This window comes from Crocodylus porosus, unplaced genomic scaffold, assembly GCF_001723895.1.
Source record: "Crocodylus porosus isolate Cpor-Errol unplaced genomic scaffold, CroPor_comp1, whole genome shotgun sequence".
Lineage (NCBI taxonomy): Eukaryota > Metazoa > Chordata > Crocodylia > Crocodylidae > Crocodylus > Crocodylus porosus.
The window spans coordinates 196,756,925-196,770,237 of record NW_017728886.1 but is presented as its reverse complement, the minus strand read 5'-3'; the positions used below and the strand labels follow the sequence as shown (position 1 = coordinate 196,770,237).

At 40.8% G+C, this 13,313-nt stretch overlaps 1 protein-coding gene across 1 annotated transcript in view; it reads left to right on the top strand.

Moving 5' to 3' along the window:
• Window positions 1-9,728, top strand: part of PRKDC (protein kinase, DNA-activated, catalytic polypeptide) — a 131,690-nt gene extending 121,962 nt beyond the window's left edge. Inside the window, exons 80-86 of the mRNA XM_019542262.1 lie at window positions 139-231; window positions 2,376-2,468; window positions 5,256-5,327; window positions 5,414-5,615; window positions 6,084-6,272; window positions 7,379-7,518; window positions 8,610-9,728. Coding sequence (XP_019397807.1) covers window positions 139-231; window positions 2,376-2,468; window positions 5,256-5,327; window positions 5,414-5,615; window positions 6,084-6,272; window positions 7,379-7,518; window positions 8,610-8,814 — 994 coding nt within the window. The 3' untranslated portion in view covers window positions 8,815-9,728. The remainder of the gene's footprint in view (window positions 1-138; window positions 232-2,375; window positions 2,469-5,255; window positions 5,328-5,413; window positions 5,616-6,083; window positions 6,273-7,378; window positions 7,519-8,609) is intronic.
• The last annotated feature ends 3,585 nt before the right edge of the window (window positions 9,729-13,313 follow it).

The following is a 13,313-nucleotide window of genomic DNA, read 5'->3' as shown; positions in this document are numbered from 1 at the left end:
GGGCATAGGAATGAAGTCCAGAGGTGAGTCCAAGTCTGTGATCTATTATATGGGGACCATGCTGCTTCCCACTTGTATTGCTCCTCTTTAGTTAAGCTATGAGCTCTTTATTCACACTCTGGATTTCTTTTATTCTAGGTTAGGACTGATTGAATGGCTACCAAATACCTGTACCTTAAAGAACTTCCTTCAAAATAACATGTCAGAAGAAGAAAAAGCTGAATATTGCAGGTGACTCTGAGTTTAACTGTCTGTGTGAAACAAGGTCTACTTGGCTTTTTATAAGATTCAGTTTATCTTATGAGAGTATATCTGTAAGCGTGGAGTCTTTCGTACTTCCTGACCCAAATCGGTAATTGGCAGTTGTTTGTTTAATGAGTGCCATTGCACCTGTAATATCCCCCACCCAGCTTGTTTAAACAAGAAGTTGATCATCATTTGTGACATCATCCTCACCCATTTCCTTATCAACAGATTATGATTTTACAAATGCAGGATTCTGATCTCCTAACTGGAACAGGCAGAAAGTGGACGTAAGCCAGTGGGGGATGGGAGGGGCGAGACTTAGAAAGTCATGTGTTGAGCAGTTGGTCAGTACTTCAGAAAATTGACCCATATGAACTGTGAGTTTAACCTGAAATAAGCTTTAATCGTGTATGAACACTGGATAATAGATGTTTTAGGGTTTTTATCTCTATTGTTAACAAAGCGTTAATTTACTGGAATTGTAGATTAATTCTAGTTTTTCAACCTCTTTGTGTAGACTCTTGTGAGGCTTTTGGAATTCAGAAATTAGTTTAATTACTCTTTTCCCATGAAACATGTCTGTTCAGGCTTGCCTCAGTGAGTCATGCCAGTACTCTATATTTGCTTGCTTCTGGGCCAAGGCTGGAACATTGTTCTGTACCCAGGCCCATAAATTAAATAAGGAAATCGTATTCAGTTGGCCAGTTTAGTGCATTAGAGGTGTTGCCCTGCAGTTGAGACGTTGAACTCTCTCTTGTATAAGAAATCGTTACGGATCTGTAGGCATTTTTTTGGTAGAGCTGAGAACTGTAACGTTTCTCTTTTCCTCAAGTGGTTGGTTAATTGCTGAACATGTTAGAGCTGCTGTTTTTGTCAAATCGGTCTTTGCATTGTTTATCTAGTTCATTAATTTGTGAAGTGCTTTACTCTTGAGTGAGGCAGAAGGCAGAGCTTAGTGGCACTTTAGAATCTAAGAGTATAAACAGACGTTGCCAAATAAAGAGGATCAGCTGTGGTGCATGGGCCCTGCCACAAGGTGAAACGGCCTCTCTCATTGTCCCACATCAGGCAGAGGACATCAGGAACCATGTGGGACAACAGGAAATGTGTTCCCCACGTGCCCCAGAGAATCTCTTGTGCACATCTCTGTAAGCAGGGAAATCCAGGACTCCCTGCTTAGAGGTATGCCCTCCCTCCCTCAAGATTGCCCAGGGCACACCTCTGCAAGTAGATATCCTGGCTTTCCCTAGGAGTGCATGTCTGTAAGTGGGGAAAGCTTGGGTTCCCACCACCCTGGAGATTGCCCTGGATGCATGTCTGCAAGGAGGAAATCCTAGCTTTCCCTCAAATACATCTCTAAGCTGGGTAGGCATTTCTGAGGCTTGAAGGCACCTGATCCTGTGCAGGAATTCCTGGGGTGTGCTGGATTGGGCTCCTCAGACCCCAGGAATGCCTGCCCTGGGTGGCTGGATAGCACAAGCAGCTCCGGGCTAACCTTGCTTTCCCACCATAAAGGGGGACTGGTATCAGACAGATACTGGACAAATACTGACTGGGATCTGCCACAATAAAGTGGCAGAAACTATTACCTCTTTTGTTGCAGCCACAAATTTTGGGCATTTGTGTGGTGCAGCAACAGGTATACTGGGCATCTGTTTGGCTGGCCTTTGTGCCACCATAAAGAATTTTTTATGATGGCACAAAAGCAATGTCTGTTTCCACTTGAACCTTCTTTAGAAGCAAGAAAAGCTGGAAAAAGAAGCCTGATCTGTAAAGTCAGTATATGGAAATTTTAGTGTCTTACACTAAAACCCAGTAACTGTTCTTATATTAAAAATGAAGGCAGAGAGTGACCTGATGGCCCAGTGTCAGAGCAGGAACCTTCAGACAGCTTCAAAGACCCAGCCTTTTTTTTTGTCCTCTTGGTACTGACTGAGTGAAGAACACTATCTTAGTGGAGCACTGGTTCACTTTCTACAGGAACAGTGCATTCTTTGGAGGCTGCCTATTCATTTATTGACTTGCCCTAGCCCTCCTTAGCTGGAGCAGAGGTGCAGTCTATGGACAGCTGCTTTAAGACTAGGATGATAAGGAATTGTGGATAACTCACCAATTCTTTTCGTCTGCAGTGAGAAAGGACCTTTGTTTGCCTATAACGAATGGCTGTCTAAGATGGCTGGTGGGAAGATGGAAGACATTGCACGTTATATGCCTATGTACAAGTAAGTCTATGTATAAGTATAGTTTCATAGTTTTACAGTTCTTAGGGCGGGAAGGGACCTCGATAGATCATTGAGTTTGACCCCCTGCCCTGGGCAGGAAAGAGTGCTGGGGTCATATCACCCCATCCAGGTGCTTGTCCAGTTTCCTCTTAAATACCACCAAGGAAGGGGAGAGCACCACCTACCTTGGAAACCCATTTCAGATTCTGGCAACCCTTACCATAAAAAAGTTCTTCCTGATGTCTAGCCTAAATCTGTTCTCTGTCGGTGTGTGGCTGTTGTTCCTGGTTATTCCAAGGGGTGCCTTGGTAAACACAGCATCTCCAATTTCTTGCGCTGTGTTGTCCCCCCCACCATGAATTTGTAAATAGCCACAAGATCCCCTCTCAGACATCTCTAGCAGAGGCTGAAGAGATCCAGGTCCCTCAGTGTCTCCTTGTAGGGCCCTGCAGGCCCCTAACCATACGAGTGGCCCTCCTCTGGACCCTCTCAAGGTTATCCACATCCCTCTTGAAGTGCGGCGCCCAGAACTGGATGTGGTGTTTCAACTGCAGCCTGACCAATGCCACATAGAGAGGAAGTGTCCCCTGGACCTGTTCATCATGCACCTGCTAATGCATGATAGAGTGTGGTTAGCTTTACTAATTACTTCATCACATTGATGGCTCATATTTGTCTTGGAATCAGCTATGGCTCTGAGATCCCTTTCTGCTGCTGCGCTGCTGAGAAGGTCATCCCCTAGCCTATAGGTGTGTTGGTGATTCCTTCTCCCTAGATGCAGATCTTTGCACTTGTCTTTGTTGAACTGCATCCTATTTTTTTTGCCCATTTTTCCAACCTGTCCAGGTCTGCCTGGATTCGATCCCTTCCCACTAGCATGTTAACATTACCCCATAATTTTGTGTCATCTGTGAATTTGGACAGAGTGCTCTGCACGCTCTCATCCAAGTTGCTGATGAAGACATTGAATAGCACAGGTCCAAGGACCGAGCCTTGGGGGACCTCACTGCCCACATCTTTCCAGATATATACCGACCCATCCACCATCACTCTTTGGGTGTGACCCTTAAGCCCATTTGCCACCCACCTGACCCTGTAATCATCTATATCACAGCTGCCCAGTTTGTTTATTAGACTAGGAGGTGATACTGTATTGAAGGCATTAAAATCCAGGTAAATGACATCTACCTCAACTCCTGCATCTAAGCATTTTGTGATCTGGTCATAAAAAGAAACAAGGTTAGTCAGGCAGGATCTACCTGCTATGACCTGTGCTGGTTGCCTTTCAGTATTATTTTTCCTGCTGGCCTCCCACAAATGTGATCTTTGATAATTTTTTCAAAGTTTTTCCCAAGGATGGAGGTGAGACTAACCAGCCTATAATTACCCAGATCCTCCTTCCTCCCCTTCTTGAAAATAGAGACCACATTCACCCTTTTCCAGTCCTCTGGGACCTGACCAGGGCACCACAATTGCTCAAACAGCCATGACAGTGACTCTGTGACACTGGCTAATTCCTTCAGCACACTTGGATGAAGAGCATCCGGGCCTGCTGACTTAAACACATTCATTATGCCTATATACAAATAAGTTATATGCCTACGTACAAATAAGTCTTTAAAAAAATAAAAAGAGTTGCGTATGACTTGTATTTTAAATTTACAGTACACATAGTAATTTCCATGAAGTCTATTTGCATTATAACATAATGGCTACAGCAACTAGCAAAATTAGGAAAAACATGTGGTGTTCTGTGGAACTGCCTTGATATTGAAGAAACTGCACCAGAAACCAGTTTGTTCACCTTGCTTCTCGGCAGCCTGTCTGGCAGCTCTGACTCCCAGACTGGTGGCTCCTCTGCAGTTCATGCTTTTAGGTTCTCTGGCTCCAGGGAAGCTGTAAAGCTGGATAGGGACTGGCAGTTCTGTTTCAGTGTTTTTGGATTTTCTTCCAAATCACAAAGAAACCACATTTTTAAAATCTTCCACAAAACAAATTTCCGTTCTCTGCCAAGCTCCAGTACTGAGCTGTGTGGGCAGTAAACGTTTCTCAGCCACCTCTGGCAGCCCAGAAACTGTTTTAAATGATTTGCATTATGCCTTTCACTTACCTGATTATTTTTTAATAGACAAGGCTTTTTAGATGTATTTTTGTGTACTTGCTGGAGAGTTTAAATTCCAGAGAAACTGGGAATGCTTTTACTGCTCATTTGCCAGACTAGACAGAAGCGCACAGTGGAAGTAGTGTAGGAACCTCAGTGTAGCTAACAAGCAGGTTAATTAGATCTCCTTCTAAGACCTAACTAGTCTAGACACAGCACTATGCAAACACATCTGTATTACTTCCTGTTTGAGAGTGGGTGATGTTGCATGATGATGCCTGATGTGGTGAGTGTATGGTATCAATACATGCTTTGAGAGCTAACCAGTGTCTAATCACACTTTATTGTTAAGATGTTAATACAGAAATACTTTTGGACATCAGTTTCTCTCTGCCCCCCCCCCCCAATTTTATTTTGTCCATTGTTTCCTTTAAATTATGTTATAATCGGGTTGATAAGTAGGAGACTCACTCAAGGAAAGACTGGCTGGAAGTGGGGAAACAAACCAACCGTGTATTCCTAAGAGCAAATCAAGCTTTCCTGCCTTCTCTTTGAATTTGGGGGTAACCCCTTTATTTTGTCTGAATCTGACACTCCCTAATCTCTCCAGGGAAGTACCTAGTGTTTTTTAATGTTAGTCCTCTCACTGGAAAGTTTCAGTAACTAGTGCATTCTTTGACTTTCAGACGAGCCAGTCGTACGGAAACAGTCATGTCTTTCAGAAACAGAGAAAACTGTGTTCCAGAAGACCTGTTAAGGTAAATGTACGGTCAGTAACTGACTTTTGAAACTAACTTTGATGTGACATTTATAAACAGCCTATGATTTTTTTTTTTCCTTTAAGGAGAGCCTTTGTTAAAATGAGTACAGCTCCTGAGGCCTTTCTGTCTCTGCGCTCCCATTTTACCAGTTCTCATGCACTGATTTGCATCAGCCACTGGATTCTTGGCATTGGAGATAGACATCTGTCCAACTTTATGATTAATACAGAGACAGGTGGCATCATCGGAATAGACTTTGGATATGCATTTGGTTCTGCCACACAGGTAATTCTTACAATTCCTTTCTTACGTTTTTTTTTAATATATTGGATGGAATTACAACTTCGGTGTTTTCAGTTTGATAATATCCTTTCTGAGAATGTTTTGTTGCATGATGAGCTTTACAAATGGCTCTTAACTGTTATTAGAACAGGTTTTTCTTTGCCAGATATCCTCGGCCAAGCTAATATGGAATTCTAAGTCCTGTAGCTGCAAAAATTTGTTTAAAGATCAGTTAGTATTTGACATTTTTTGTAGATAAAATGACATTGCTCATTCCTACTTTCAAACAATAAATATTCATAGCCTTAATTTGAAGCTGAGAGTACTCTCCTGGTTTTAAGCTCTGCATTGGAAAATTATTTTCAGTTAAGTAACCAACAAAGCTTAAACAGATGCATCTTTCTGAACCTTCAGTTTCAAGGCTTCTTAATGCATCCTTTTTACTTTTTCAAAATCCTTGTTCTTACTTAGATGCTGGCAGTGCCAGAGTTGATGCCTTTTCGTTTAACACGCCAGTTCATTAATCTTATGTTGCCAATGAAAGAATCGGGGCTCATCTACAGCATAATGACACATGCCCTAAGAGCATATCGCAAAGATCCAGACCTCCTCATCAGCACCATGGATGTGTTTGTAAAAGAACCTTCCTTAGACTGGAAGGTAAGTTTTTGTTAGTTCTTTTTGTCTTTATACAAAGGCACAAGAGCTGCTTCCAGATGTTAAAAAACAAAATAGTGCTTTATTTAAACTCTGCACATTCCTACACCAAACCTAGCACATGCCCAGAAGAGGCACTGCGTTAGTTGGACCTGGCTTGCCCAACATCTGTATAGATCAGGCACTTCAGTGGGACTTTTTTGGGGCTTTTATCTAATAGCTGATTGATTCATACAGAGGCTGCAGAGCCAGGTCGAACTAAAATGCTGCTGCTACTGGTAAAGTGCAGTTTTTACGGGGGGTCTTTAACTTCTGTAAGCAGCCAATGTGATTCATTTTTGATTAGTTTTGTCCTTGATAAGACAAGGAACTATTATCTAGTGCTCAGCTTCATTGCTCCTTTTTTCCCCTCTAATCTTCAGTGTTGGTTTGTAGAATGCTCCAAGAACCTGACAGAAATAGTTCTTAAAGCATTTAAAATGACATGCCAGTATTTTGTAATGAAAACAACAGCTCTCACTCGTTGCTGTTCAGAATTATTTAATTGCCATGTGAATGATTTTATATTTGGAGATTTCACAGTGGCTTATGCTACTAACCCACATAATATAAGTATTTTGTCTGTCCTATGAACTAGAATACCCTCCTGATTTCATGTAAAGTAACACTGTACCTGAAATCATTCTTTATGAAAACACTTCCAAAACCTCTAACATTGAATTATATTAGACCATGTTTTTACTCTAAATGTAAAATATACTATAATCATAGAATTTTCTAAAGAAATGTCATTACATACTGTAAATCCTTCCAGTTTTCAAAGGAAGCAAAATTTGAAATGTCACTTGACTTTCTTTTATCCACAACACAAATTTTATTAACAACACAAATGTTAATCACGTTTTTGGCTGTAAATTAACTGTTAAGCCACAGGCAGATTTCCTCTAACTATTCCGCGTTCCACTTTATTTGCAGCTCAGTTTATTTACTAACTTACTAAGGATGTGGTGGGCAGATGTGTTAGAATGTTAACTGTCGTGTGTGTATGCACGCGTGTGATACGCATGGTAACTATTAACTGGAGCAAAATTATTGGGGTTTTTTGTTAGAATTTTGAACTGAGACTGCTGAAGAAAGGAGGCACGTGGCTAAAGGAAGTAAACACATCTGAAGTAAACTGGTATCCCTTGCAAAAAGTCAATTGTGTCAAAAGAAAGTTAGCTGGTTCCAATCCAGCAGCAATCACCTGGTAAGAGTCTCTCTCCCTTGATGTCAAAGCACTCTAATAAGAACCTTTGCATTCTTTAAAAGGTTAGACTTGCTACCTTTTATATTTAATAGCAACAAAGACAAGGCAGAGATGGTGGAATTTTGTCATTTCAAGAAACTTGACAGGGTGAAATATTTTGGTGCACACCTGAGCTCTCTGAATTACCCTGCAAGCCCAAATACCTAGTATCTTGCACATTTGAGCATTTTTACTGTTTTTGGCGACATGCAAGCTGAGTGAACTCTTCATCCCCATTAGCTGTTTGTATGTTCTGCATACAATTTTGGGGCTAGAGGTGGTATTGGAATGGATTGGTTCTTTTCAAATAGGGGTCCAGCAGGGGTGTAAAGGTGTGGAAATAAGCTACCTGATTTTGAAACATCAATAAATAAAATCATATTCCCTGAGAACTTGATGACCAGACAGACTAAAATCTGGGCAAGGCAAGTTTGGATCAGGACAAAAATCTTGTTTTAAAGTACATTTAAAGTACAATCAATGCTTTTCATCCCTACTTCCTTTTTAAAAATTATTTTGGGTGGGTACAAAAATGCAAGAAGTTTGTTTAAAATACAAATACTTTAACTGATATTGTTCCCTGGGAAAACTGGAGTAGTAGTAGATTTTACTGCATTTTTTGTTGCTGAATGTGAAAGGTCACATGAGGAGTCAGCTTCTTTCTGCCCTAACCTCTGCTGCTGAGCCTGACTTTGGAAGCTGCAGCAAGATGCTTCCTGTAGATAAGCACTGGGCAGGTCGAGGAGGGGGAGATGAAGTTGGGATGAGAGAAGCAGCATGGTGCAAGGAGGATATTTTCACTCACTTGTTCTGTTTCATCGGCTCCTCCCTAATCAATGACCGTTTCAAGATGAAGATAGGCATGTTAAATGCTCACTGATGAAAAGCAAAGGCTGAGGTCATTCAGCCACTGATGTGATTTTGTGAATTGCAACTGAGAACTTAGGGGGTAGGGTTCTCAAGCCTCGTAAGATCAGGTTTTAATTCTGAACATCCAGATTGTCTTTCTTTTAAGTCAGGATATATTTATATCTTCATGCTCTTTATTTTAGTGAAGAGCTGCGACTGGGCCATGAAAAGTCGCTTGCATACCGTGATTATGTAGCTGTGGCTCAGGGTAGCAGAGATCAGAACATCCGAGCCAAAGAACCAAAGGACGGGCTTACAGAAGAGACACAAGTGAAGTGCCTTATAGACCAAGCAACAGATCCCAATATTCTTGGCAGAGTTTGGGCAGGATGGGAATCCTGGATGTGAAAGGAAAGAAAGGGCTCCAAGAATCAATCCAATGAAGCCATGGCCTCAACACTATGACCAAGTTACTGTTGTGAAGTCTGGAACAGATATGGAAAACCAGATAGTTTGTCTTTTGGTTTTTCCTGGTGGTTAAGGATTGAGGTTCTGCATTATACCCTACCCAAATAATTATCTCATATTCTCCCCTCCCTCCAAAAGAAAAAGGAAAAAAAACCTTCTGTCACCTGTGAAGCATGCTAACTTTGCTTAAGGATAAAAGTTTGGAGGCTTGGCCTGTGTTACTCCAGAACAAGATGAAAGCTCCTGGAAATAAGCACAAACCTTGAATGTTCTTCAAATGAATGTTGACAGCTGTCATGATTTTATTAATGCAGAAGACCTGTTAGAGGAAAATTAGTGTATGTAGTCAGACGAATGATATACCTGAAAGGGGAGATTTGAATGGAATTTTGCATCGCCAAAATCCTGTATGTTGAATCAGCAGCCAAATATATCTGGTAAATCATATAGAATATAAATATAGCACTAGGGTAGTCTTCAAGAGGTACTAAACTACTGTTCATCTCTCTATATTATAAAAGTTGTAATAAGTTGATCTGACAGTGACTGATTACCTCCTATCTTTAAAGGTTTTGATAATGTTTTCTGAATTTTAGAAGTTGTTGATGCACATTAAATTAACTAAATAAAAAGCAATGTATTAAAACCATTCTTAAAACAGAATGTTAAAAGCTGGAAGTCAGAATTGCCAACACAGAAGTGGGCAACAGCAAACTTCCTGCCATGAATGATCTAGCAGAGGCCAACATTCTTTTACTCTTAGCCTATAGCATGGAGCATCTATGATGAGAGCTTTTACAGGCTGAACCAAGCAAATTTTGGCAAAATGATAGGGGAAGAGGAATGAAATGTGTTTAAAAATATATTTGTAATTAATTTTAGAAGATGCTTCCTACTGAAGTTTTAATGATTGTCATGAAACATGATAAAGTAAATGTTTTTGACCACTTAGCCGCTGCAGCCTCCCTTCTGTATCTATATCAGCAAGCCGTCTCAGCCTAGTCTGTAGCTGTCTGCATGCAGAGTTCCTGGAACCCGTTTGAGATGAGTGCTTCAGCATGTGAGCTGAGTGACCAAGGGTCTTCTCTTGTGGAAAAGAACCCCTGAAACAAGTAATAGTGGGGAACTTTCAAGCTGAAGTTAATGGTATGAAGGGAGTTGCTGACCAGAGCTGAAAACTTTAACAGCACAAATCAGCAACAATTAAAAATTCTGGGAGGATCCAGAACTTTTAAGAATGTTAATGACATTCATAAAAACAGAAATGTGAATTCAGTTCTAATATTAAGAATCGAGATGTTTGGAATTACTGAATCAACACTACTTTGGATGAATAAAATCTGTTCATCTAATATGCTGTGTGTTCTACTGGGGGAAAAAACCATAGTTCCAGATATCCTTCACCTATTTACAAGTAAAAACCTCTAAGCAAGTAAATACCCTAAACTAGAGGCGGCCAACCCACAATGTGTCACAGGTGATGCACAGCTGCTTTGTTTGCCATACAGCAGATTTTACAGGGAGGAGAGAGCCAGAGCAACAGATTGGGAAGGGAAGAGAGAACAGAGAGCAAGGAGATTGGAGTGGCACTAGGAGCGGGGGTAGGGCTTACTTTGTGGTATACCAGCTGAAAAGGTTGGCCCCTCCCTTTTCTAAACTCACTAATTTAGAATAAAAGAATCTAAAATTGCTATTTCCCTTTTTGAAAGAGGCAGGCATTTCTTAGGGTAATATTTTTTTTTAATTGGACCAATTTGCCTTTTGCAAATTCCTGGACCATCACTATTATGTCACTCTGTTTTCCCTATTGAAAGTTACAAGGTAATTACATGCAGTGTGTTTTTTGTTTGTTCTGTGGGTTTCTTTTTTTTAAAGAAAACATTTTACCATGACACACATGCTTCATCATTTTTAGAATTCCTTGTGTATTACTTTTGAATGTGTTTATAGTTTCTTTTTATCTTTGAGATCAGTAAAGAAAGTGATCTAAGTGCTGCCTATGTGAACGGGTTTTATCTCTCATGAAGGCCACCAGGTTCTAAAGTCATCAAACCCTGAACATGAAGTCAAGCGGTTAAAAAAAAGTCACAAGTACAACTGAGATCACGTTCAGAAATCAAGCAGTTGACTCAAGCAAGGTGTTAAATTGCCCTTTTTGCACATTCCTGAGATACTAGCTGAGTACTTTGGCCTGTAACATAGGGTAAAGTTTAGGTTTATAGTTTAACAAAGTTGTTATATGTAGGAGTTTTAAAACTCTCAGAGAACAGAATCCTCAGCTTCCAAAGCTGGGTATACTTCATTTTAAAAGGGTTGCTGTATCGTAATGTAGAGTAGAACAATTTGTATGGGGGGACATAGCCGCAGGAAGGAATGCAATACATGCTAACCTGTTTTCTCCCCTTAAGGCAGTTTTTAGGCCCCAAAGCCAGCAATGGGTACCTCTGAGAGAGAAGAAAACAGACCCAGCCATTGAAAGGCTTTTTGGTAGATGCCTGCCTATAAGTGTGCAATGTCCTTTTGCATGTGGACAATGAAGGGGGAGGTAAAGGGAGTGGGGGCAATTAGAATGTTTTGGAGGGAAGTTGTATTTTCTACCTAGATGTTACATTTTAGATGAGTAAGTGATGCATTATCGAAAGCTAAAGAAAACTGTATACTACTAGCGGTGTAAGTAATACTGATACTAATCTGACTGTATCTATCTGTCAGTGTCAGGGCCACTTCCTCCATGCTGGAGCAAAACTAGCACAAGGTGAAGGTTCTAATGAGACTTAGTTAACTGCTGGTGCCATCACTTCTCTTTTTGTTTTGTGTAGGGTAACCAAGCAAAAAAGCAGTTGGTGAGCTTCCTCTACTTGGATGTTAAATCTGGTAATCCAACTCCCCATCATCCAGTTCTTTCAACTGTCAGTCTATACCGATTTTATTGTACTTGTATCTAAATAGAATTTAGAGACATCAAAAGGCATGGTCCTTGTACTACCATTTTGTCTAAAACAAGAATGTGGAGCAACAGGCCAGGGATAGGGAGCTGCTGAGCCTGATAACCTCAAAAGTAGGACAGTTTGTTTTTTTTTCAAAAGGAGACTTTAGGCTCACAATACAAGGAGACTTTCAGATGGCCAGGTGCCAAATCGAATAATGGAATAATTAGCCACAACAGTTGGATGAATAAAGATAAAAATATTAATGTTCACATGGAGTTGTTTAAAAAATAATCAGATGCACACTCTACAAACAACACACACTCACCTTTTTCAAACATTTTTTTAAAATGTTGTAGGGAGCAAAAACAGCAGTCACCCTCTTTCAGCATAGCTTTGTAGGTTTGCAGGCTGAGATACTGTGCCAAACCCTAGGAACAAAAAAATCCCTATGACTGACCACAGGCTGCAGGCTTCTTTCTTAAAAGTTGATAAAGTCAGGGTCCTTCAAACCCTATCGACCTCCATCCCCCTTCCTTTTTCTTCCCTTCCTCCTCCCCACCTTCTCAATTCAAATGCCAGCAGTACCCTTTGAAATAAGTCACAGCAAACAGCTGGGGCACTTCTGTAGGCCTGGGCCACTATTCGCTCCAGCTCTATATCCTGGCTTACTTTGATTTCACAGGTTTTAAAGAATTTACTCGAGTGAAACAGGGAGATTACTTTCTCATTTTTAAATTTAAGTATGAAATCCTGCTCCTAATGCCAGCTGACCGCAGCAGGAATGGGTGCACAATGGCTAGGGTTAATGCTAGTTTTCTTCCTTTGTATCTTACCAAAGACTGAAAAGGAACAGTGTAAATTCTTTTTGCTCCAGATTAACAGGAGGGACTGGGTGTTACAATGCTAAATTCCACCCTGCTATCTAGTGGAATTTACAACCCTTTGTGGGGAACCTTGACTCCTTGTACAATGCATGGGTGGAAATAAGCATATCAGAGGATCCAAGTGTGACTAAAAAAATGCCAGGGAAAGGGGCTGTGACTTGGTCCCTGCCTCATCAAGGGACCTTGGCTCCTACTGCCACCCCATGAACTCTGTGCCTAAGTGTCTAAAAAAAAGATGATGATCAAGATACTGCTTCTGCTACTCCTAACACTAACGTAGTGGTTAGGGCACATACTCAAAATGTCAGTGACTTGGGTTTAAAGATCTGCCTGATTTCAGAGCACACCTCAACTAAGATCTCCCAGCTTTGAGTGTTTTAAATAGTGGTCTAGAAGTTAATCTGAGATGGGGCTCTCAGTGTCTCCTGTTGTAACTGTTCAAATTTGCACCATTATTACAGATTTATTGACCAACAAGTAGAGAACAAATTAATAGTCCAGTATGTAGGGCATTTAAGATAGGTAGGTTATGGGGGGAGGGCGTGTTCAAATGGCAGTCTCTGCTCCTACAAAACCTATGTGCTGACGAGCTTTGGAAACATATTTTTAAAGTTTACCTGTAAAA